General features: G+C 51.7%; 1 protein-coding gene across 4 annotated transcripts in view; it reads left to right on the forward strand.

Annotated features, from left to right (window-relative positions):
- CSMD2 (CUB and Sushi multiple domains 2) overlaps positions 1-22,471 on the forward strand; it is a 689,612-nt gene that overhangs the window by 385,302 nt on the left and 281,839 nt on the right. For 3 of the 4 annotated variants that reach the window (XM_027537925.1, XM_027537922.1, XM_027537923.1), the window contains exons 11-12: positions 8,762-8,865; positions 12,127-12,239. The exons of the other annotated variant lie outside the window; for it this stretch is intronic. In XM_027537925.1, the coding sequence (XP_027393726.1) occupies positions 8,762-8,865; positions 12,127-12,239 (217 nt within the window). The remainder of the gene's footprint in view (positions 1-8,761; positions 8,866-12,126; positions 12,240-22,471) is intronic. 4 annotated transcript variants of the gene reach the window in all.

The raw sequence follows: 22,471 nt of genomic DNA on the forward strand, positions 1-22,471 counted from the left end.
CGATGCCAGCCTCGACTGAGCGCGATGGGCTAAGCAGCTCTACCCTGTGGGAACAAGAATTGACAGTCTGATTGCAGAGGCCGGTGAAGGGTGTGTCTCTCCTCGGTGAACTAAGAATAAAACAACGAACACCACCCCGTCGTCCTCCCAGAAGTTGTGCAGATTCAGGGAAGAGGAACCGCAGCTCAGAACAAGTGAGGTTGGCCCGCTCTGCTGGGTGCACAGCTCCACCTTCTCGCTTGGATGGGGATGGCCTGGAGAAACAGGAGACCTGCCTCGGCCGGTTGGGCTATCTTAGTATTTGTAGTCATTCTGCCCACAATAATATTTCCCAAATTTGATCAATCGTCAGAAATACCTGGAGAGAGTTTAAAGACATAAATTTCAAAATCCTTTCCTCAAAGGTCTGATTAGTGGAGGTGAGATAAGAACCTGGAATTTGCACTTTTAAAGAGCATCCCTGTGGTTCTGACCAGCTCAGCTTATATGATAGAAAACAACCCCTTCCTGTCCCAGCAAAGCACACAGGGCCCTCCTGCCCGCCTCTCCCCAGGCAGTCCTGGCTTCAGCCACACTGCGCTCCTGGTTCAGACACAGCTGGCCCTTAATTTAAGACCTCTGTCCAGCACATCCTCCCCCAGTGTATCTCTTCCATGCAAATTCCTATCCGCCTTTGAGACACAGTTCAGACTTCCGCTCTGCAGAGAAGCCTTCCAAACCCCAGCAGGTCTTAGCGCTGCCTCTGTTCCTCCAGCACTTCGTCAGCCTCTTCTGTTTTGTGCATATGATGTTGCACTGGGTTTAGAATCTCTTTCCCCCATAGCTCAGCAGAGCCCCCCAAAGCAGGGGCGGCGTTTGTTTCTCTCTCCTGCAGTTAGCACAGCCCCCAGTACAGAGGAGGAGATCCGCAGGTGTTTGGATACATTACCAAGTGCTGGAGGAGACCTGTCCCTGGGTCAGGTAGCTCCTCAGGCACGGCCCCGCCCACTCTGGGCCCCAGAGCCTCCTCCTGTTAGGACCTTCCAGCTTAGCCTCCAAAAGGATGTGGCTGATGAAATTTTCATGGTTGGAACTGAAACCCAGGCCTGAGTCGGTGCCCCCTACCTGCATACACCTGCCTTCCTTTCACAGCTTCTCGGTATGAAATCAGGCCATGTGAGGCAATTTGCCTACGATCCTCACCGCATTTGATCAGGAAATTAATCCACCTGTGCTAGAAAAGAAGTAAAAGGCAGGCAGGAGAGAACGAGCAAGGTGGGAGGGAGAGGGAGAGCGCGTTTCATGAACTTCAAAGCCGAAGAGAACAGTGTTTCGATTACTCACTCCTTGGGGATTAGCCCTGTCACTCTTCCCTGTGTAGACCCGGAGAACTGAGAAAGAACTCTCCAGGCAGCCGTCACTCTCTCGTGCAAATGTCAGGAACCTCTGTGCTGGCCCATTTGTTCACTCACTTATTCATTCAGCAAACATTTACTCCTGTGTGTTCTATGCTGGGCCCCGTGCAAGATGCCGGCTGGTGATCAGAGAGGTTTTCCCTAATCGCCCCTGCAACTCATTCCTCGTGAGTGGGCGGCTCTAGAGGGACCCTTTCAGGGCCTCCTGCAGGTCCTCACCCAGATCCCTTTCCTTTCCACAGTTGTCCTCACTTCCCAGCATATCTTGGCATCCCCCTTCCCCTAGAGCTAGCTATGGGTCCCCACATGCCTTCCTCTGTGAAGACAAAGCGTGCTCCCTCCTCTGGATGGGACTTTGTGCCCTTCGCACCTGCTGCATCCCCAGCTGCCCTGACGTCAGCACTCACCACCCTGCGCTGTGTTCCCCATGGACCCATGTGTCTCCTCCTCTAGGCAGTGAGGTCTTGGGGTGGTATTCACATTTGTCTTGGCTCTGTTGCTTCTTCAAAGCCCAGTACTTGGCAAGGGCATATTAACAGTTGAATAAATCCATCAACCAACGAGTGAATGAATGCATGAAAGGGCTTACTACTCTCAGAGCCACCAAAATTCAACTTGAGGTACTGGCCAAAGTTCCACAACCTCTGAACCTTCTCAGTCTTTGCCCTTGGGCTTTCTTACCCAAACTCCTCGAAAGCATTTCGCAAAGATGCTGAAGATCTCTCTGCTTGAATTCTTGAGGGTTCAAGCCAGCCCTTCCACCGGCCTCCCCTTCTCCCCCGCCAAGAACCAGTTCTCCAGCCCCGCCCTGGGCCCTCAGCAAGACCCCTGCAGGAGTCACCATGCAGTCCATGCCAGGGGAAAGGGAATTCCCCTCCTTTCTTGGAGCTAAGAGTCAGGCTGCCCCAGGGCATTAGGAACCCAAGGCGGAGGGTTGAGGAAGCCAAGGTCACCCCTCAGGAGCCAGTGCTCTGAGGAGGAATAGGGAAGCAGTCCTGGAGCAGAGGATTGCAGAGGGGCTCTGACTAGGTGGGAAGGGCCAAAAGCAGGTCATGAAAAGTCTAGGGTTTCCATGCCAAGAAACTGAACTTTATCCTGAGGGTCAAGAGCTGATGAATTTTTCTATGGTAATGAAAGCCTTTCTTCAGAACCCACAGTCATTAGGTTGTGATTGGCTGTGAGTAGCAGAAAGCTCCACAGAAGCTTATACAAAACACAGATTATTTCTCCCACATCCCAGGGGTCCAGAAGTGAAGACTCCAGGGCTGGATTAGCAGTTTTCTCAGTGTCTTGAGCACCTCCTATTTTTCCCTCTGCCTTTCTTGGCTCTTATCCTCATGATCACAAGAAGGCTGCTCCACCTCTGTCCTCACATCTGTATTCCAAGAACGCAAGGAGAAAGGTGAGATAACGCCCTGAGGACTCCTTAGCTCATGTCCCACTGCCCAGAATCCTGTCACTTCCCTATCCTTAGCTCTGTGCTTAGCCAGGTCCATTGCCACATTTCAACAGCCAGCATTCTATTAAGAATGGTAAGCAGTGGGAGGGACAGTGAGTGAACCATTATCTGTGTCTGCCACAGAATCCCAACCATGAACTAGATCCAAAGGAACTGCTTTGGTTGGAGCAAGATCCAGGCCATTCTGGTCTTTTCCCACCTTTGTTTGTGCCCCTTTAGTATCTTTATGGAACCCTGGGGTTCCTGAGAACCATGTTGGAAAACCACTGCTCTAGGTCAGAGGTCAGCAAACTTTCTGCAAAGAGTTAGATTATAAATATTTTAGACTTTGAGGACTATGTGAGGCTTTTGTTGCACATCCTTCTTTGTAGTGCTTTACTTATTTTCTAACCCTTTAAACATGTAAGAATACGTCTTAGCTCAAGGTGCCAAACAAAAACAAGCCTCAGGCCTGATTTGGCCCAAGAGCCATGGTTACCCAACCCTCACTCTAAAAGGGTCGTGCAGCACAGAGTTTGGGGTTCAGAGTGAAGGATGGGCAGCAGACTGGAGCCTAGCTAGGAGACAGTTATAGAAATGCAGTCACTGGACAAAACAATCTCAGTCTAGATCTCTTGGCGCTTCCCAAAACATGCCTAAGAGCGGTCACATCCTCTGCAGCCACACTGAAACCTTGGACACAGGCTGACAAGACTGGGATTCCTGTCTTTAGCTGGTCCTGGATGATGCTCAGGAAGCAAGGAATGTCCTTCAGGCCCAGGGTGGGCACCCTCCATGGTCCTACTCCCATCCGCCACAGTTCTTGGGAAAGGCAGCAAGGTCCTGAGGGGTGCAGTCTCCAGGACTCAACTCCCTCCACCACCCTGCAGTGAACACAGGCTCCCCGAAGCCCTCCTGCTGCTGCTGGACCATGGACCGGCCTCCTGGCAGGTCTCTGTGCCCCCAGCCCCTCCCTCCATGCTGAGTGACAGCCTCTCCCCATCTTCACCCTCAAGTCCAGGCTACCTGTTCTGGCCTGCCAGGCAAAAGCCAACTGCAGACCCAGCCAGGCTGCTGTCTCCTCCCCTCACCACCCCCAGCTGCCCTCACCGGTCCTTGTTCCCCAAGCATCTCTGGGATGGAGCCCACACCCTTCTCTGCCTGCAGGGCCCAGCACGCCCACCTCCTCTGTGTGGCCGCCTTTCATCTCTCCCTCCTCTGCTGTCCTCCAGCACTCTCCATCTGTACCATGCCTTTGGCATTTAGATTCTGCTCCACGTTGTCAGACAAGTGAGATAACTTACAGGCTGCAGCTAGCTCAGTGCTCGGCACATGGCGGGTGCTCAGTAATTACATCCTAGCGAAGGGTTCTTTTATTCATTTATCTAATGGGTGCAAATTGGGTGTCTGACTGTGCACACACGTGCCTCTTTAATCACGCCTGTTTCATGTGCTGTCACTCTCCTGCCTTAGAAAGACACTTTGCCAGCTTCACTCATCTGCATGTTAGTTAATGAATCATTACAGGATCGTGTCTTTAAACAAAGGCCAGAGAGAAGAGGGGAACAAATGAAAGCCCCAGCACACTGAGTACCAGGGGCCCGTCCCAAGGCTTCAACACTGAGTGTTTTGTGCTGACTGCTTGGTGTAATCAGCTCCCACATTGGGGTCAGATGCTCTAAAATGCAGCTCACATCAATGGTACTCTACTCGGTGATGTGAAACATTTTATGGCTCTGGGTTCTGGCCTGCAAAGCGAACTTTTCCCATCATGGACATAGTAATCACATACTCCCTTTTTTGGCACTGGCTTGGTGACCTGGGGCTTCCCGGAAGGGGTGAGGGTGGCAAGAATGTACAGGCAGGACCCTGACTTCTCCCTGCGGAGGCCGGGCCCCTGGGTCTGCAGAAGGCACAGCTGGCCTTAGAGTATTTTATGAGCAAGTGTTGGCTGAGCAGCTGGGATCCAGAGAAAGAGCTTAGGGAAGGTTGAGAGGGTAAGTCACGGCCCCCATCGTATGGACCTGAGACCTCCCTGGGATGCTGTGAGACAGTAGAGCAGGGTGGTAGGGGCCTGGCCTCTGCCTGATGAGTCCCAGGTCTACTGCTTAGCTGTGTGATCTTAGGGGAGCTGCCTAACGTCTTTAGGCTTGGCCTTTCCCATTTGTAAAATGGAGGGCTTCACAGTGGCCGTGGCTGTCATGAGTCTTTAGTGAGTTAATGTTTGTAAAATACTCAGAACAGCCAAACACATTATAGGTGTCGCTCTTGTGGTGATGAAGTCTCTCAAGAGAAGATAGTCAAAAACTGATTAAGTATCTCAAAGAATCTCCTAGACCAGGGGTCGGCAAACTACCACCTTTGAGCCAAATCTAGTGTATTGCTTATGTTCGTAAACTAAATTTTATTGGGACACAGCCACACTCATTGGCATGCATATCAATGTACGTGGATCATGGCTGTGCATGCTGCCTGAACATATGCAGCCATGGCTGTGTTCATGCTACAGCAGCAAAGAGGGGTCTTTGCAACAGATATCATATAAAATGCTCAGGTGAAAATACTTATTACCTGGCCCTTGACAGGAACAGTCTGCCGACCTTTGTTCTAGATGGTATCTCCTGTGAGAGATCCAAGAGCCTGGAGATCCGTCCATGCTTGAGGCTCAGGAAAGGTTTGGAAAGTATTCTCCCATTCAGCAGGGTCTGAGCGCGTCATGTGCCTGGCACGCTGACAGGTTCTGGCAGGTCAAAGGCCATGAGACCAGGCCCCTGCCCTCCAGGAAGTTCATGAAGTAGTGGGAGACCAGGTAAAGAGCTCAGTCACAGCACAACAGGTAAGTCCTGACACGGAGAAGAGAGGACGGGCAATCAGGGAGCCCTTGGATGAGAGCTCAAGGATGTGGAAATGTTGCTAGGGGAGCCGGGGACGAGGGAGGGGACTGTGCAAACCAGGATCATGAATGGGCTGGTATGAGAGAATGCTACATAGGCAGTATGATGGGATGGCAGCAGGAAGCAGGAGCCAAGGGTCCTTCCTTATGTACCAGGCTAGGAAATGGCATCATTCTGTGGGGCAGGACTAGGGACAGTAAGAGATAGGAAGCCAGTTCCAGCCTGACTAGATGATCCAATGATGACTGGTCATCAGGGAACATGGGAAATGAGCTTGCCTACCTGGTGAGAAAGCTAGAGGGATGAAGGCTTCCTCCCTGGGCTTCCCAGGTGGCTCAGTGGTAAAGAATCCACCTGCCAATGCAGGAGACGTGGGTTTGCGCCCTGGGTAGGGAAGATCTCATAGAGAAGGAAATGGCAACTGACTCCAGTATTCTTGCCTGGAGAATCCCATGGATAGTGGAGCCTGGTGGGCTACCGTCCATGGGATCACGGAAGAGTCAGACATAACTTAGTAACTAAACAACGATAACAAAGGCTTCCCCACTCACTGTAGATGCTCACCGGAATACATGTCTATATAGCCAACAAGGGTTTTTATCAGGAGGGTCTAGCATTTTTGTTGAAACTATCTGAGAGTCCCAAGCAGGAATCCCCTCCTCATGATACTTATCACCAATGATTGGGGTGCTCACTACCTCTGAACACAGTCCTTTTCATTGTGGGACAGTTCTGACAGTCACAGAGTTGGTTTTCAGTGCCTCTCGTCTCCACCTTCTGCCCTTGGACGGGGCCAGGCAGGGCTGCTGCTGCTGCCCCTGCCTCTGCCCTCGAGTCTCTGCTCTAGGTCAGTACCTCTAGTCCCTCCATCCCCTGTTTTCTAACAGCCCCCAACCACTGCTTCAGGCCCACACTTCTGTGCAGCCCAGACATTTTCCACCAGCCCTCAATGCCGTTTCTCCTAAAACAAAAAGCTCACCCCACACCTTCACTTACCTCTCTTCCTGGAGGACAGAGCCCAAGTCTGTGATACGACAGCCAGCGCTTCCTCATCCGGCTCCTCCTGCTTGTCTTGTGTCCCCACCCTCTGCTTCCCTCTCAGCCACCCAACTCCAGATCCACCCGGAGTTTCTGGACATGCCATGCACCCCACACCTCTGCGCCTGCTCCTCTCTCTGCTTGGACCACTTTCCCTTCCTTCTCCATTTATTGGACTCCTCCAGTCCACCTCCCAAACTCAGCCTGGGCTTCATGTCCTCCAGGAAGCCTCCTGTGGCCTCCTCCCAGACAGTGCCACCCCTCCTCCCTGTCCTGTCTGCAGCTCCTCACCGTGGGTCCCAGGCCCGGAGCCGAGGGCCCTGCACAGGCAGTACCGGGCTCACACACAAGCACAGCAGAGGTTTCCTTCCTGGGACCCTGAGAGCACCCTGGGGTGAGACTCTGCCGTGCTGTTTGGTTTGGACAGCAGAAGCCTGCACAGCCATAGGAAAATCTATCCATGGGAATTCTTTACTCCTAGAGTAGCAGAAGAGAAAACAAAGAAGCACTTTCAGCCTCCCTACGGGGAGACTGAAGATCTTCATCAGATTGAAACCAGACTGAAACAGACAGAAAGAGGACCAGCTGAGATGCTTAGGCGAGGCGACTCTGAGCGTCCTGTCTTCGTGAATGGCACCACCACCCACCACCCCAATTGCCCCAGCCGGGAATATGCAGGTCATCCCAAACCACCCCTCCTTCAGTCCCCACATCCATCAATCACAAAACCCTAAACACTCCAGGACCTGACTCTCTCTTCCGTCTGCATCACCCTCCTGCATCACTCACCTCACTGCCCCTGAAGCCTGGAACCATCCTCACCGCCTGGGCGTCACTGCTGCCGGGTCGTGACACTTGTGTCAGTTTCCACACAAGCCGCCAGCCCAATGTTCTCCTCCAGCACCTAGTGTCCCGTCACCCGCTGTGGACAGCTGTCCTGCTGCTGCTCCCTCAGGATGAATGCAGCTGTCTGGGGTCGGGGAGGCTATGAGCACCTGGCCGCAGGCAGCCTTCTCAAGTTCTAGACGTTCCTGAGTCGCCTCCTTGCACTGAAGGCCCAATCACATTGTCCCCCGGAGTGAGGCAGCCGGCCACTGTGTTCAGTTTCCAGACCTGCGCTGATAGACCCTGAGCACTTGTTCTGGAATGTTCCATCTCAGCCACAGCTCAGGCCTTCTGCACCTGACCCCTGCCTCTCCCAGCATCCCCTTTTGACCTGACAGTCTTCCAGAGCTGTCAAAACTCTCAGGACCTACCCCACCCTCATCACAAACAGCCTCCCCTCCTCCCCTCCCCGCAGGCTGGGTGAGCTGCAGGCTTCAAGTAGCATCTGTCACCTGGGGTTGTGATTATCAGTTTGTTTTTCTCTCTCCCCCCTCACCGAAGGCAGGGATCATGTCATGCTGACCACTGAAACCCTGTCTCCTAGGCTGGCACGTGGTGGGTCTTTAGTATATATATGTGGCAGGCAGGACTAAACCAAGTAAGAGAGAAGAATCTTGTCGAAATGTCTTTCCTGGAACATTCATTTATTCAACAAATAGACCAAGTGCATGGAGAAAAGAGGGCACAGGAGAGGCTGAGAGAAACTTCTGCAGGTCCCCGGGGACCACATAGCTGAGATTCCACATGTGGCCTGAAAATTTGCCACCAATTCTACAGGGATTTCTGTGCATTAAAGTGTGAAGGCAGAGTCTAATCATCTCACAGTTGGCCAGATGTGCCTGGGGTTGCCATGACAGCCCCCAGAATTGGCCAGATGTGCTGTAATCCACTTTGGAAAACATCAGGGAACCCCAGAGACTGTGTGGTCCAGAAGAAAAAAAAGTTCCCACTCTAAAAGGTGGCCTGGAAGTGCTCGGTGTGGACGGAGGGTTTCGTGGGGTGGTGTCACGGTGCTCTGAGCATCGGGACATGGAGCTTCTTGCTGTCTTCAAGGCCAAGGAAGGCTCTCCCGGCGGCCCCTGCCTGCTGCCTAATCCCTGCTCCTTCCGCAGGTGATCAAGCTGGCCTTCGAGGAGTTTGACCTGGAGAGGGGTTACGACACCCTGACGGTCGGGGACGGCGGGCAGGACGGGGACCAGAAAACGGTGCTGTACATGTGAGTGACGCGGAGCATGTGGTGGGCAAGGCAGGAGCACGTGTGCCTTGGCTGAGGGCAGGGGGATGGTCCTGCTGAGTCTTCCTGCCACACTCCCTGCCACCTTGCTATGGCCAGGACAGGTGTCCTGCAGCACTGCTGGTTTCAGCAGCAATCCTCCCATCTCTCTCTACTCCTACCAAGGAAAACAGAGCACTTCCCATGAGGAAAGATCAGGGAAGGTGTGTACCCTGGCTCTAGGGGAGCCAGGGTGATAGAGATCTGGCGTGTATGCCTGGACTGCACTTGGCTGTGTGCGTCTACATAGACCCTGCTCCTGCCACCAGGAGTTTCTCCTCAAGGCCACGTACATCTGAGGCGGCCTGACTGCAAACAGAGGAAGTGGAAGTGTTTTGCTAATTTCCCCGCATGCTCAGAACTGTCTGGGAGATGGATGGTTTCCGGGAATTGGGACCACATGGACATAGTGACCACATATTCTGAGCCCAGAAAGGTTAGGTTGACATGGTCTAGTCGAGGGAGAGGATAATGTCAGGCTGTCCTGGGTTTCATTACACCAGGTCTCAGCTATTGTGGGCCATTTGACTCCTCTGTCCACCATGAGTAGCCCGACTTGAAAGCAGGAGTATGCTCCTATTCAGTGTGTATGACCCAGTCAGATAGACAGACTTGACCTCGTCCACCTCCCCTGCCAAGAAGGAGGGGAGATTTCACGTACATTTGGTGCCTACCGTGTGCCCAGACACATCAATTATCTCATTTAATTCCCACAGGAGCCCTGTGAGGAAGGTGCTATTATCCCATTTAACAGGTGGAGAAACTGAGGCCCAAGGGATGCAAAGGTGGTTGGCGGCAGGACTAGCACTTGAGTTGGTCAAGGATAGCATCCCATGCTATTACCATACACCCTCCTAGCCAACACCCTCTGGTCATAATGCTGAGCAAGAAATGGCCATTCGCTAACATCTGGCTTGTCCAGAAGCTGTTCTGTCCTGGGTGCTTCTCAAACCTTCCCCACGTCTACTGGGAAAGATCCTATTAGGGCAGTTGAATAAAGTCCCCTGGCATGTTAGGTGACATGGCTGGGATTTGGGATCTCTTGAGAGAAAGGAATGGGATGTCAGCCTGAAGGGCAACCTCCCCACTGCCTGCTCTCCACTGTAGTAAGCAGGCTTCTCCAAAGAAACAGCCAACAGGATTCAGGCTTCTCCAAAGAAACAACCAATAGGATGTACATATGAAGAAAAGGATTTATTATATGATAATGGGAACCGACAAGTCCCAAGACCTGCAGGCTGAGTCAGCAAGCTGGAGACCCAGCAGAGCTGATGATGGAGTTCTAGAGCAAAGGCCAGCAGTCTCAAGACCCAGGAAAAGCTGAGGTTCAGTTCAAGTGCAGGGCGGGAACAGTGTCCTAGCTGAAAGGCAGGCAGGCAGGCAGGAAGCATTCTCTTTCACTTGGGAGAGAGTCTACCTTTTTGTTCTATTCAGGTCTTCAACGGATTGGATGAGGCCCACCTTCATTGGGGAGGGCAATCTGCTTTACTCAGTTCTACTTTAAATGCTAATCTCATCCAGAAACACCTTCACAGAAACACCCAGAATTGTGTTTGGTCAGATATCTGGATTCTCTGTGGCCCCATCGGGTTGTCACATAGTTTACCCTTCACACTCAACGCCTCCCCTCTTCTCAGTGCGTCCCCACCACTCACCTGCCCTGGTGTGCTGACCTGTGTGATACATCAGCTCAGTGTACCCCAGAGGCCAGGATCCCACTCTGTCTCATTCATGCCCCCATGCGCTTTGTCATAGAGAAAACCTTAGAAGAGCAGAGCTGAAAAGACTGAGGGATCATACAATTCAACCCCTCATTTATATGGAGTGGAAAAGTGCAGAGAGGCTCAGCCACTTGCCCAAGGTCCCACAGCAAACGAATGTCAGATCCATGGCTTGTACCCGGGTCTCTGCACCAGTCTAGCTTGAATGAGGTCCCAGCAATCTGTAGCAGCCCAGAGATTCTCCCACCACCCTCAGATCTCTTTAGACCAATGTCAAGTTCAAAACTTCAGGAACGATGTGTGGCAGGGGCCATCACAGTGTTGTGAAGTGATTGTCCTCCAATTAAATAAATTAAAAAAAAACCTTCAGGGAAACAATGCAAAATGATTCCTTTGTTGTCATCATTGGGTCACGCAGAAGAAAAGCAGAAGCCTGTCTTCTCCCTTACTCACCACTATCCTGGGGTCATTCCTTACTCACACAGAATCTCAAGGTCCCCATCATTGCAGAATGTCAGGGTCCCCAGGCCAGGGATATCACATGGGCCAGGCCAGTGTATCCTACGCAGTCTCTCCCTGCTTTATCCCCACAGCATTTGTGCTGTACCGATCATCTCTCTGCAACCAACTCAGCCCCCCTCAAGCTTTGAAACCCTAGGGTGGAGCAGAGATTAGAGCTCATTCATCTAACCACCCCTCCCCAGCCTCCCACACCCCATCTGTGCTGGAGATTTGTCTGGTCTCAGCAGAAGAAGGAAGTCAGGTTTCTTCTGAGTACCCCAGCCTAGGCAATGGACTCTGACTCTGCCATTCTCCAGCAGGCGGACCTTGGGAAAGCCACTGCCCATTCTGTACCTCCGTCTTCTCGTCTGTACAATGGGGGTAACACGTCCCCTACCTCGCTGGGCTGTGGGGACACTAAATGAGATAATGGAAGGGAAATGATCTGGCTTGGGTAGGTGCCTGGTGAATGCGAGTTCAATCAGAATCTTCTCCATGTCTAAACTTGTTTTTTCGAAAGGAGTGTTGCCCAAGGTCGGGGCTGCACTTAAAGCCTCGCTTTCTCATGCTGGAGTGGAAAGAGATGCCTCATTAAAAAGAGTGACTGGGTTCCGATTGGGGAAATGGGTTTCTGTCCGTGTCTTCCCTACATTCCTGTTCACAAGAAAGATGGGAGGTTGCGGGAGTGTAGACATCCACTTGATTTGACCTGGCTCCAGCCATCCCTCCCTATGCAAGTGAGGACACAGATCTCTCCCCTGAGCCCAGGGGTCTGGGGAGGGGAGTCGCGGTGCAGAAGCAGCTCGGCCTGTGCAGAGGGGAGCGGTCCTGAGTCTCCCAGCACGTGAGCCAGCAACACGGGGACCCAGGATTTGCCCGAGTGACCCTGGCTCCTCGATGTTCCTTTAGATGCCGTCGTCACACAGTCTTTCTGTTGGGGTCCACGGTGGGTTCACACCTCTAAATCTCTCTCTCCTGACAGCCTGACAGGTACGTCGGTCCCAGATCTCATCGTCAGCACCAACCATCAAATGTGGCTCCTCTTCCAGACAGATGGCAGTGGCAGCTCCTTGGGCTTCAAGGCTTCTTATGAAGGTAACTGACTGCCATGGGGGAGCCAATGAGTCAGACACCTGGGGTCTGCTTGGAGTCAGCAAACCCTGGGTTCGAATCCTGGCTCTGCCTTGTACTAGGTTCCTCTTCTTAGACATATTATTCAACTTCTCTGAGCCCCAGCCTCCTCCTTGGTCCAGTGGGTCTCCTTGGCTGTTTTGAGGATTATCTGGAGCCAGTCACTTAAAGTGCTGGCTCACAGCACCAGGTACAACATCAGTTCCACCCCTGATTCACACCTGGCCTGTGTAGACCTTTGCAAGTCCTCATAAACTTTCTGAGCCTTGCTTTACTTTTTGAAATCTCTGGACTGAAGACAGTAGCTTCCCAAGCTACCCTATTTGGCTGTCATGGTGATGAGTGACTGTATGCACGGGGCTAGGGCCAGACACACTCCACTGGTGACCTGAGCAGGTACAGACAAAGCTGACCTTCATCTCCTGGTGGGGATAGGCACTAAGGGAACAGCAATCTGGGCTCCAAGAGATACTGTCGCCATCATTCATCTTTGTATACAGTCAAACCTCCTGATGCAGATGACTGCCAACACAGATCCCCACAGAAAGAGCCCCATCACAACACCCCCAAGTCTTTGTGAAGGCCTTGTTAGGTATCCGACCCTAGACTAGCACTCGGGGAGCAGATGCAGCAGATCGAGACCTTCACCGTAAAGAACCTAACAAATGAGCTATCTTTTCTTTTTTTGCAGTATGGTTGCTTTACGGTGTTGTGTTAGTTTCTGCCGTACAATGAAGTGAATCGGCCATATGCATACATATATCCCCTTCCCTCTTGAACCTCCCTCCCACCCCACCCCCGTCCCACCCTCTAGGCTATCACAGAGCACTGAGCTGAGCTTCCTGTACAAGTAAGCTATTATTAAAGTAAGATCATCATGGCCAACAGAGCCAGTGGGAGCACAGAGAAGGGGTGGCTATCCTTTCTAGGGTATCAGGAAAGGCTTTATCAAGAAAGTGAGTTGTGAGTCTAAAATGACGAGGTGGCTACCAGACAGGAGGCAGTTGCGGGGGAGGGGGGCATCCTTCCCCGCCTCATTCAGAGATGGTGTCCTTCTCCAGGGGACCCTGGGCAGCTGCGTGTGTGCATGCATGCTAAGTTGCTTCAGTCGTGTCCAATTCTTGGCCACCCCACGGACCGTAGCCCGCCAGGCCCCTTGTCCTTGGGATTCTCCAAGCAAGAATACTGGAGTAGGTTGCCATGCCGTCCTCTAGGGGATCTTCCCAACCCAGGGATCAAACCCACATCCCCTGCATTGCAGGCAGATTCTTTACCTGCTGAGCCCCCTGAGAAGCCCACACAGGACCCTGTAGGGGCAGCAACTCCAAAGATCTCTCACTCCACTCAGGGTACCTCACACCTCCTGTGGACCAAGGGCTCTTCCTGAGGACTGGACTCTGTGACCAAACTTGGTACACAGGGAGCATATTCATCCCCTAAGGGCTGCCCTAACAAACCACCACCAACTGGGTGGTTTCAACAACAGAAGTTTATTCTGTCATAGTTCTAGAGGCTGGAAGTCTGAACTCAAGGTGTCAGGAGGGCCATGCTCCCCAGGAGATTCCTGGTAGACCCCTTCCTTGCTTCTTCCTGGCTTCTGGTGGTGGCCGGCAATCCTTAGCTTGTATCTGCATCATTCTAATCTCTGCCCCTCATGTTGCACGTCCCCATGAGTCTCTCTGCTCTTCCCATGGGACATCAGACATACTGGATTGAGGACTCACCATCTTAACTTGATTACTTCTGCAAAGACCCTATTTCCAAGGAAGGTCACATACATAGGCACCGGGGGTGAGAATTCAACACATCTTTTCTGGAGAACACGATTCAACCCATAACAGGAGGCTAGTCCTTATTTCCTGCAGGAACACTGTCATACCTTGATGCCCACGGGGTCAGGATGATAGAGGATCTGTCCTCAGCATAGGATGCACACCTCTGAGTGAGATAGACCGGCAGACAGAGAACACCTACTGGGTGACATGTGCTAAGTTCAAGTCCTGATTCTGTCCCTTTCTAGCCTCTCCAGGGCTCTGTTTCTTCATCTGTGAAATGGAGATAATAACAGGCCACTGGGGACAGTGTTGCAAATTATAAGGTGATTAGCGAGTAACTAGTGAGTGAGTCGGAGAAGGCGATGGCTCCCCACTCCAGTACTCTTGCCTGGAAAATCCCACAGATGGAGGAGCCTGGTAGGCTGCAGTCCAGGGGTCGTTAAGAGTCGAACATGACTGAGTGACTTCACTTTCAGTTTTCACTTTCATGCATTGGAGAAGGAAATGGCAACCCACTCCAGTGTTCTTGCCTGGAGAATCCCAGGGACAGGGGAGCCTGGTGGGCTGCCGTCTATGGGGTCGCACAGAGTTGGACACGACTGAAGTGACTTAGCAGCAGCAGCAGCAGCAGAGAGTGAGTACAGAGGTAGTTAAATGAATGTGCTCTTCTGGCACATAAAGTTATATATGCAGGAAAGAGGCCCAGGCAAGAAATCAAGAGACCGTGATTCAGGCCCAAGCTCTGCCACTCACTTCTTTGGACATGGGGGTGGATTTAGACTCAGAGTTTCTAGGTTTCCCCATTTCGGAAGTTGTGTAGATGTTTAGCAGTTACCAAAAGTGGGGAGGAATGATTCTGTACCATCCACTTTCCCAGATCTTTCCATCTTACTCCCAGATCTTTCTATATCTTATTCACGGCTTGAATAAGACCAAAGTCACAGGAGTTTGAGATGGATGGTGGTCACTACAGTCAGCAAACAGCGTGCAGAAAGAGCTCGACAGGGTAGAGCAGTTGACTAAAGTACCAGGATAAGATGAAATGGGGAGAAATAGCAAGTCCTGTTTGAATGTTCAAAAATTGGCTACTAGAATTTATCCCAGGGAGTGAGTGATTCTTTATTCTATTCTGATCAGGCATCAGAGCATTGGGCAGAGATGTGGAGACCCCAGCTGGAGATGGATAAGGACAGGACTTCAAGTCAAACCCAGTGAGAAAGGTTAACAGCCCCCTGAATGCTTATTCAGGGAAAAGTGGACTCAGGGGAGACTTGAGAGCTGTGTCCAAATATTTGAAGGGTTGTTATGTGGGAAAGGGGAACTGGGCTCATTTGGTGTGATTTCATTTTAAAAGAAAGGGGCCCATCATTTGTGGAGAGCCTATGATGTACCAGAAGCTGAACATTCATTGTCTCCTTGAATGTTCATTGCACAAACAGTGTCAGGCAAAGACTTGAGATCCCTTGGGGGCCACTCACATGTTGGGATGGGGATGCCCAGCAGGGAGGCCTCTGACCCTGCCTCCATCTCCTCCTCTAAGCCCTCTTTTAAAAGTGGATTTGTGGCTAAGCACTAGTTTGAAAAGTACCATTTCATCTCATTCCATAATCGCAACTCTGTGATGGTGGCTGCTCTTTTATAGAAGAGGAATCAGAGACTCAGAGGGTAAGTGACCTGCCCAGGGTCATACAGAAGTGTGGGATCTGGCAGAGTTGAGATTCGACCCCGGTCTCTCTGGCTTCAAAGCCCATGATTTTCCTCTTATACCAAAGTTGCAGAATTTCAATTCCTTACAAAATCTTTATGGAAACCAAAGTTCTGCCCTAATCTAGTGGGCCACAGATCGTGAGCCTGGGTTCCTTGTTAGTAGAGATTGGATGAGGTCATTTGTCCATTTCACTCAGTATTGATTGATATGTGACCTGTATGAAGCTGGGTGCTGAGGTTACAGTAGGGGCACATAGACTTGACCTAAAAACATAAGGCTATGTGACTGCTGATCACAAACCAAGTGTGGGCCGGAGGACTTCTCCTCAGAACCATGACAAAGTAGGAAGAGAGAAGAGAGTCTGGGCATCTAGAGACCTCAGTAACTCACAGGAGCTACCCGGGTTCCGGGTACAGAGGCAGCAGGTTCTGTGGAGATAGAACGGACTCTGGACTTGGACCCGAGCTGGTGAATCCCAGCACAGCCCCAGATGTTTGACCTTAGGCAAGTCATACAGTCTCTCTGAGCCTCAGGTTCCCCACTGGTGAAGTGGAGGCAATAATGTCGACCGTCTCACACTGTTGTGCAGTGTTATGAAATGAGATTACAAAAGGCTCCTGGCACATTGCCTGGAGCACAGAGGTGGCGTGCCCTGGAGGCCCTGATGACCACTGTCCTCCACTCCGGGGTACATCCTCCTGTGCAGGGATGCAAGTCTTCCTGCCTGTCCCCAGGTGCCCCGTGCTTCCTCAGATAGCCCTGGGCCTGGGTCCCTGCCTCCCCTGCACTCCCTAGGCTGGCTGGGAAGGAAGTCATTCACGGTGGCCATGGTGAAGCTTGTGGAGGCAGAAGTGGCAGAAGGCAGACCCTTGTCTCCAAGGGCCTCAGTCAAGGTTTCAGAAAGAGTTGGCACCTTGTCCAGCAGGAAGAAGAGCCCAGGAAGGATTACATGTTGGGATGAGCCTGCTTTTCCCTTTTTGTCCTTCCACCTTTGACCTTGTGTTTGAGGGTCTCACACCTTCATGATGAGTCAATCCCTTCTTTGTGGAAGAGGTGGGTGGCCGGCTTCCCTGGAACCCCGGTGTGACTGGTCCCTCCATCTGCTCTGGGCCTCTCTTCCTGCAACTTCCTGGGTCCTCTCCTCCTCCCTGGCTGCTCCCTCTCAGCTCCTGCATGGTTCCCTCAGGGCAGGCACTTCTCAGGCCCTCAGCTTTCATCCTCTTTCTAGAACCTTCCACCATTGATCACATCTACACGCATGGCTTCAGCCTAGCCTGAACCCTGGGGACTTTCAAATCTGCTCCCCAGTAGACATCAGTCTACCTGTGACACATCTTACACAGCTTCCCCCTTGGATAGCTCAAGCCCAACACTTGGCTTAGGTCTGTTCTGGCTGCCGTAACAAAATCCCATAGACTGGGGAGCCTAAATAACAGAACTCTATTTTCTCAGGATTCTGAAGGCTAGAAGTTCAAGGTCAGGGCACCAGCCGATGCAGGCTCCGGTCCGGGCTGGCTTCAGATGGCTGCAGATGTCTTTCTGGCTTGCAGGTGACTCCTTCTCTCTGTGTCCTCAGAAGGCCTTTTCTGGATATGTGCATATGGATTGGGAAGAAGAGTGCAAGCTCTCTGCTATCTCTTCTCATAAGGACACTAATCCTGTCAGATCAGGTCTCCGCCCTATGACCTTGTTTAACCTTTACTATGTCCTTAGAGGCCCCATCTCCAAATATAGCCTCACTGGGGGTTAGAACTTCAACATATGAATTTGGGGAGACACGAGCTTTCAGTCCATTAGCACCATCCAAAGCCAAGCCCTCCATCTCCACCCACACCCCTACGCCCCCTTCACCCCATCTCCATACCCACCGCCACCATCCACGCCATCACACAGCCTCATTTCCACTTCCTCCTTCTCCCGTCTCTGACTCGGTCCCCAGATTCTCCCAGTTCTCCTCCTGTAGCATCCTGGCTCCTCTGTCACTGATGTGGCCGAGGCCTTCGTCACCTCTCCCTCCGCCCCAGCCATCTGCCTCAGGCAGCTCAGTGGTCTTCCTAGAATCCAAATCTGCATGCTTCCTGCTACATTAAAAAAGAAAAGAAAAAAAACCCTTTTTTAAAAAATGTTTATTTACTTATTTGACTTCATCAGGTCTCAGTTGCTGCACACGGCATCTTCATTGCATTATGCAGAATTTTTCGTTGCACTTTGAGGATTCTGTAGTTGTAGAACACAGGCTTAGGTGCTCCATGGCATGTAGGATCTTAGTTCCCTGACCAAGGGTCAAACCCACATCCCCTGCATTGCAAGACAGATTCTTAAACACTGGACTGCCAGGGAAGTCCCAGATGACAACTTCTCACTGCTTTCAGGATAAAGCACAATCATTCACATGGCATCCATAGGCCCTCTGTGATGATAATTCCAAGTGCTGGCTCCTATAAAAGCCCATTCTAGGCAGATAACAGTTTATTAACGTATCCAGTCCTACAGGGCCTAGCCCAGGGCCTGGCACAGTCAGGCACCCTTCCCCTATACCCACTCAATTCCCTTTGGCCTGCTTTACCACCTCCCAGCACTCAGGTGCCAAGAGCCCACATTCTCCACTGTCCCCATAGGCTCTGGGGTCAGACAAACCCAATTTACAATCGAGTTCTGCCAGTGGCTGTGTGTATGATCTTCAGCCAATCCCTCAGCTTCCCTGAGCCTGAGCTTTCTCATCTGTGAAGAAGGACTGATAAGCATTCATCACATAGGAGTCTTGAGAGAACTCCATACAGGGACTCCCCCAGCATAGGGCCTGTGTGGGGGGTGTGTGTGTGTGTGTTCAGTAGCCCACTCATGTCCGATTCTTTGCGATCCCCTTGGACTGTAACCTGCCAGGCTCCTCTGCCCATGGAATTTTCCAGGCGAGAACACTGGAGTGGGTTTCCATTTCTTACTCCAGGGGATCTTCCTGACTCAGGAATCGAACCCTCATCTCTTGCGCCTCCTGCAACAGCAGGCAGATTCTTTACCACTGCGCCACCAGCATAGGGCCTAGCATTTAGGAAACACTCAGCTTAAAAGCCTGCTCCCCTCTGCTGCCTCCCCAGTCCTGCAGCTCTCCCTCCAACCTACACTCGTGGCCCAAAGCTTCAGCATTACCTCCACCCCCACCTTAGCCTCCTTTTATCCCAACTCTTAGGAAATTCCACACAGGACAGGACACCTTGGCCCAGGGATGGGAGGTTGGCAGGATACAAATGTTCCCACAGGTGGCGTGGGGCATTTGAGGGCAGAACCCTCCCCCACGCATACCTGACCCCATCAGCATCAATACCCCTTGTGCCCCAGTTGAGGTAGAGAGAAGCTTCCTTGGGGCAGGCAGGTGGTATCACAGTATCACCATCCCCTCCCATTAAAAGTTCAAGCTCCTGGGTGGAAAAAGTTGAGGGATTTATTTCCCAGAAATTCTTCTTGTTCTGTTTGTCACAATCCCAGGTCGGGGTGGGGGAGGAGCCTCCAACTCCATCGATATCCACATCCTCGAATCTTGGAAACTCAGGCCCCCTCCATGAGGGCAGCCAGCTGTAGAAAGCACATTCACAGTTGCAATTGCTCTGCTTCCCAGCAGAACAAGAAATATTTAAGGAACAGGCAATTAGCACTTACCAGAAACATTATAAAATTACATACAACTTGCTAACAAGTTTTAGCATCAATCTGGGAGTCTCCTTGCTTCCTGACTTGGAGCCTGGAATCTGGCGGCCTCATGGGGAATCTAGGAGACTGGCCCAGAGGAGAAAGGAGCTGGGACATTGACCCTGGAGATAAGGAGGATCAGGGCAGTAGCGATCATGTAGGAAGGATGACAAATAGTCCAGGGGACTCACGTTGGAAATAAGGTCACCTGTGCGTTCAGCATCATCTAGGCACCTATTATATTACAGACACTGTTCAGACTGCAAGGGGATACAAGGGTAAAAAGACAAGCTGTGCCTTCACCCAAGTCACAGTCTGTCTTCACTAGAGTCAGAGGAAATGGGACGTAGCAAGGAGGGGCCACTAACAATACTCGAGGGCATCAGGGAAGGCTCCCTGGAGGAGCTGATGTCTGAAACTAAAACTTGCTTGTAGGGTGGAAAGGAGTTGATCTGACATCCCCAAGGGAGAACAGGCTAACTTAGCAGGCTAACAGCCTAGGGTTGAAGCTAAAACCTCCGCAGAATAAAGTCTGAGAGCAAGCAGGGAGAAGGTGGTCAAGTCTAGCCCTCTGCAGGCGATGCCTTCATCCCCTTCTCCAGAACTGAACGCTGGCGGGGGCATCGGGGGGCCCCTGCAAGAGATGGTGCTGGAGCTGAGCTTGAAGGAAGGCTGAGGGCAACAGCCCAGCTTCTTGACTCTGCTCCTTTCTGGACCCCGCTTTTCCTCCTTTCAGAGTGCCAAGCACGTGGCCATTTTCAGTCCCAGGTCTGTAACTTTCAGGACCTCTCCCTCTTCTTGCTTTACCCCAATAAGTTCAAAGGCCCAGACTTTCCAGTTTCAACAAGGAATGACATCGGTCACAGTCCTAAGATGCTCACTGAGTTTCCATGACACCCTTAACGCTTCCTCAGTCTCCAGACCCAGAGGTTTGCTAAGGGTGGTAAACAGCAGAGGGCATTGTCCCATTGAAACTTAGCAGGAAGCAATCTGCCAGCACAGGCTTCCCTGGTGGCGCCCCTGTAAAGAACCTGCCTGCCAATGCAGGAGACATGGGTTCTATCCCTGGGTCAGGAAGATCCCCTGGAGGAGGAAATAGCCACCCACTCCAGTATTCTTCCCTGGGAAATCCCATAAACAGAGGAGCCTGGTGGGCTACAGTCCGTGGGATCACAAAGAGTCAGAAATGACTTAGCAACTAAACTACAACAGTCTGCCAATGAAATATATTCCTTGAATATATGGGGTTTTGCAGATGGCAAGCTCCAGTTGGGGCTGATGCAAACAGTATGGGGCAATCTGGATATTCTTTATGTTTATCTTCACCCATATTCACCATATTCACCCCTGTGTCCCAACGTCCTTCAGCCTGTGAACACATCCATGACAGTGTGATGGAGGAAGGAGTGGGAGGGACGAATGTCACGCACCACATCCACCCACACCTCCATTCCATCCGTGACACCTGTGTGCAGAGAACGGCGCACAGATTCCCAGAGACACACAGACAGGTGTGCTCCGCCTCTTGCCTGCTTGTGACCTTCCCATCATCAGGAGAAACATAGAGTAGGACGTGGTTCCGAGGAAACCCATGGGATCCAGGCATGCCCAGAGGTCGTCTAAAGCACCTAAGGTGTCCTGGTCACCTGTCAGGAGTCTGTGGTTGAACAACGGGTCTGGAGCCCTCAGGATGAATAAGGCACTGTGCTTGGTTCCAAAGATACAAAGAGCAGAAGGGGTGGGATTTTTAAGGAGCTGATCTGGGCTCTTCATGGTCTCCTCAGTCCATCTCTCCAGGCTCATCTCTTTTCATCCTCATTTCCTGCCACACTGAACTTCCATTCTTCAAAATAAAGAAATAAATAAATTGTCCAAGGGGGGCTGGGAGTGACAGAGAGAGAGAGCAGGAGGGCAAGCTAAGTCTGCCTGGATGATTCAAGGGCACATCCCCAAGTGGGAAGCACTTGAGCTGACACTGAAAGAAGATTCTTTGACAGACAAGCGGGGGTGTTCATTAAGGAGGAGCGGACAGCAGGCACCAACTTAGAGCCTTGTGAGAGCCGGCTGGAATCCGCCAGCAGCAGGCCAGTAATGACCTTGAGGAAACCCCTCCTGGTTACTGGTTATGTGCCACGTGCTGGACGTTTTGACAGTTGTCTGATATACATATACTCATTTAATCCTCAAAACAATGCTGCAAGGTGGCTGTTATTACTACCATTTCCATATTACAGGTGACAAACCTAGGGCTCAGGGAGGATAGGAAGGATACCCAAGGTCTATTCCTTACTGTCAGAGCCAGGATACAGACCCAGGACTTTCTGACTTCAGAGCCCTCATTTGTCATCCTGGTGTTATTTTGCCTCCCTGAAGGTGGTTCCTTTTTATGGTGTTTAAGTCTCAAGGTTGAAGATGGCAAAGATGAAGCCAGGGTGGGAGGGGTTGGCAAAGATCCTGCCGTGCCAAGGAGTTAGGGTTTTCATCTGTGGATTATGGGAAGCCATGGAAGAATCAATGAGCAGGGCACACTAATGATCGGATGTTTGTTTCTAGCGATCTCGCACTGCTCTGCAGAGTACGGAGTCCAGGGGAGGGGCAGGGGAACAGTTTTTGCTTGATGACATGCCCAGGTGAGAAATTAAAGAGAAGTGGGCTGAGGCAATGAGGGATGGGGTGGAGAGCAGACGGTGCAAAGAGGAACCACAGGAAGTGGTCAGCAAGGGCTGATTCCCCTGTCTGCCTGGGAAACTTCCATGAAGTCTTTCCGCTTCTCCCAGCCCCAGGCTGAGGTCGGAGCTGCCTTACTACACCTGCAGGGGTGGTGTGATAAGGTGCATCCCACGTGTACACTGTAACTATGTCTAACCCCACCTGACTGTGAGTGGGCAGGGGCAGGGGGCCGTGGGTCGGGCAGTTCTGCATCGCTAGCACTGAGCCTGGCATTTGGCACAGTTCCCGTGCAACACACATCAGCTGTGCTCACACACTGAGCAGCATGCTCTCTGCTCCAGGCGCTGTACTAAGTGATC

Source organism: Bos indicus x Bos taurus, chromosome 3 (assembly GCF_003369695.1).
Source record: "Bos indicus x Bos taurus breed Angus x Brahman F1 hybrid chromosome 3, Bos_hybrid_MaternalHap_v2.0, whole genome shotgun sequence".
NCBI classification, from domain to species: Eukaryota; Metazoa; Chordata; class Mammalia; order Artiodactyla; family Bovidae; genus Bos; species Bos indicus x Bos taurus.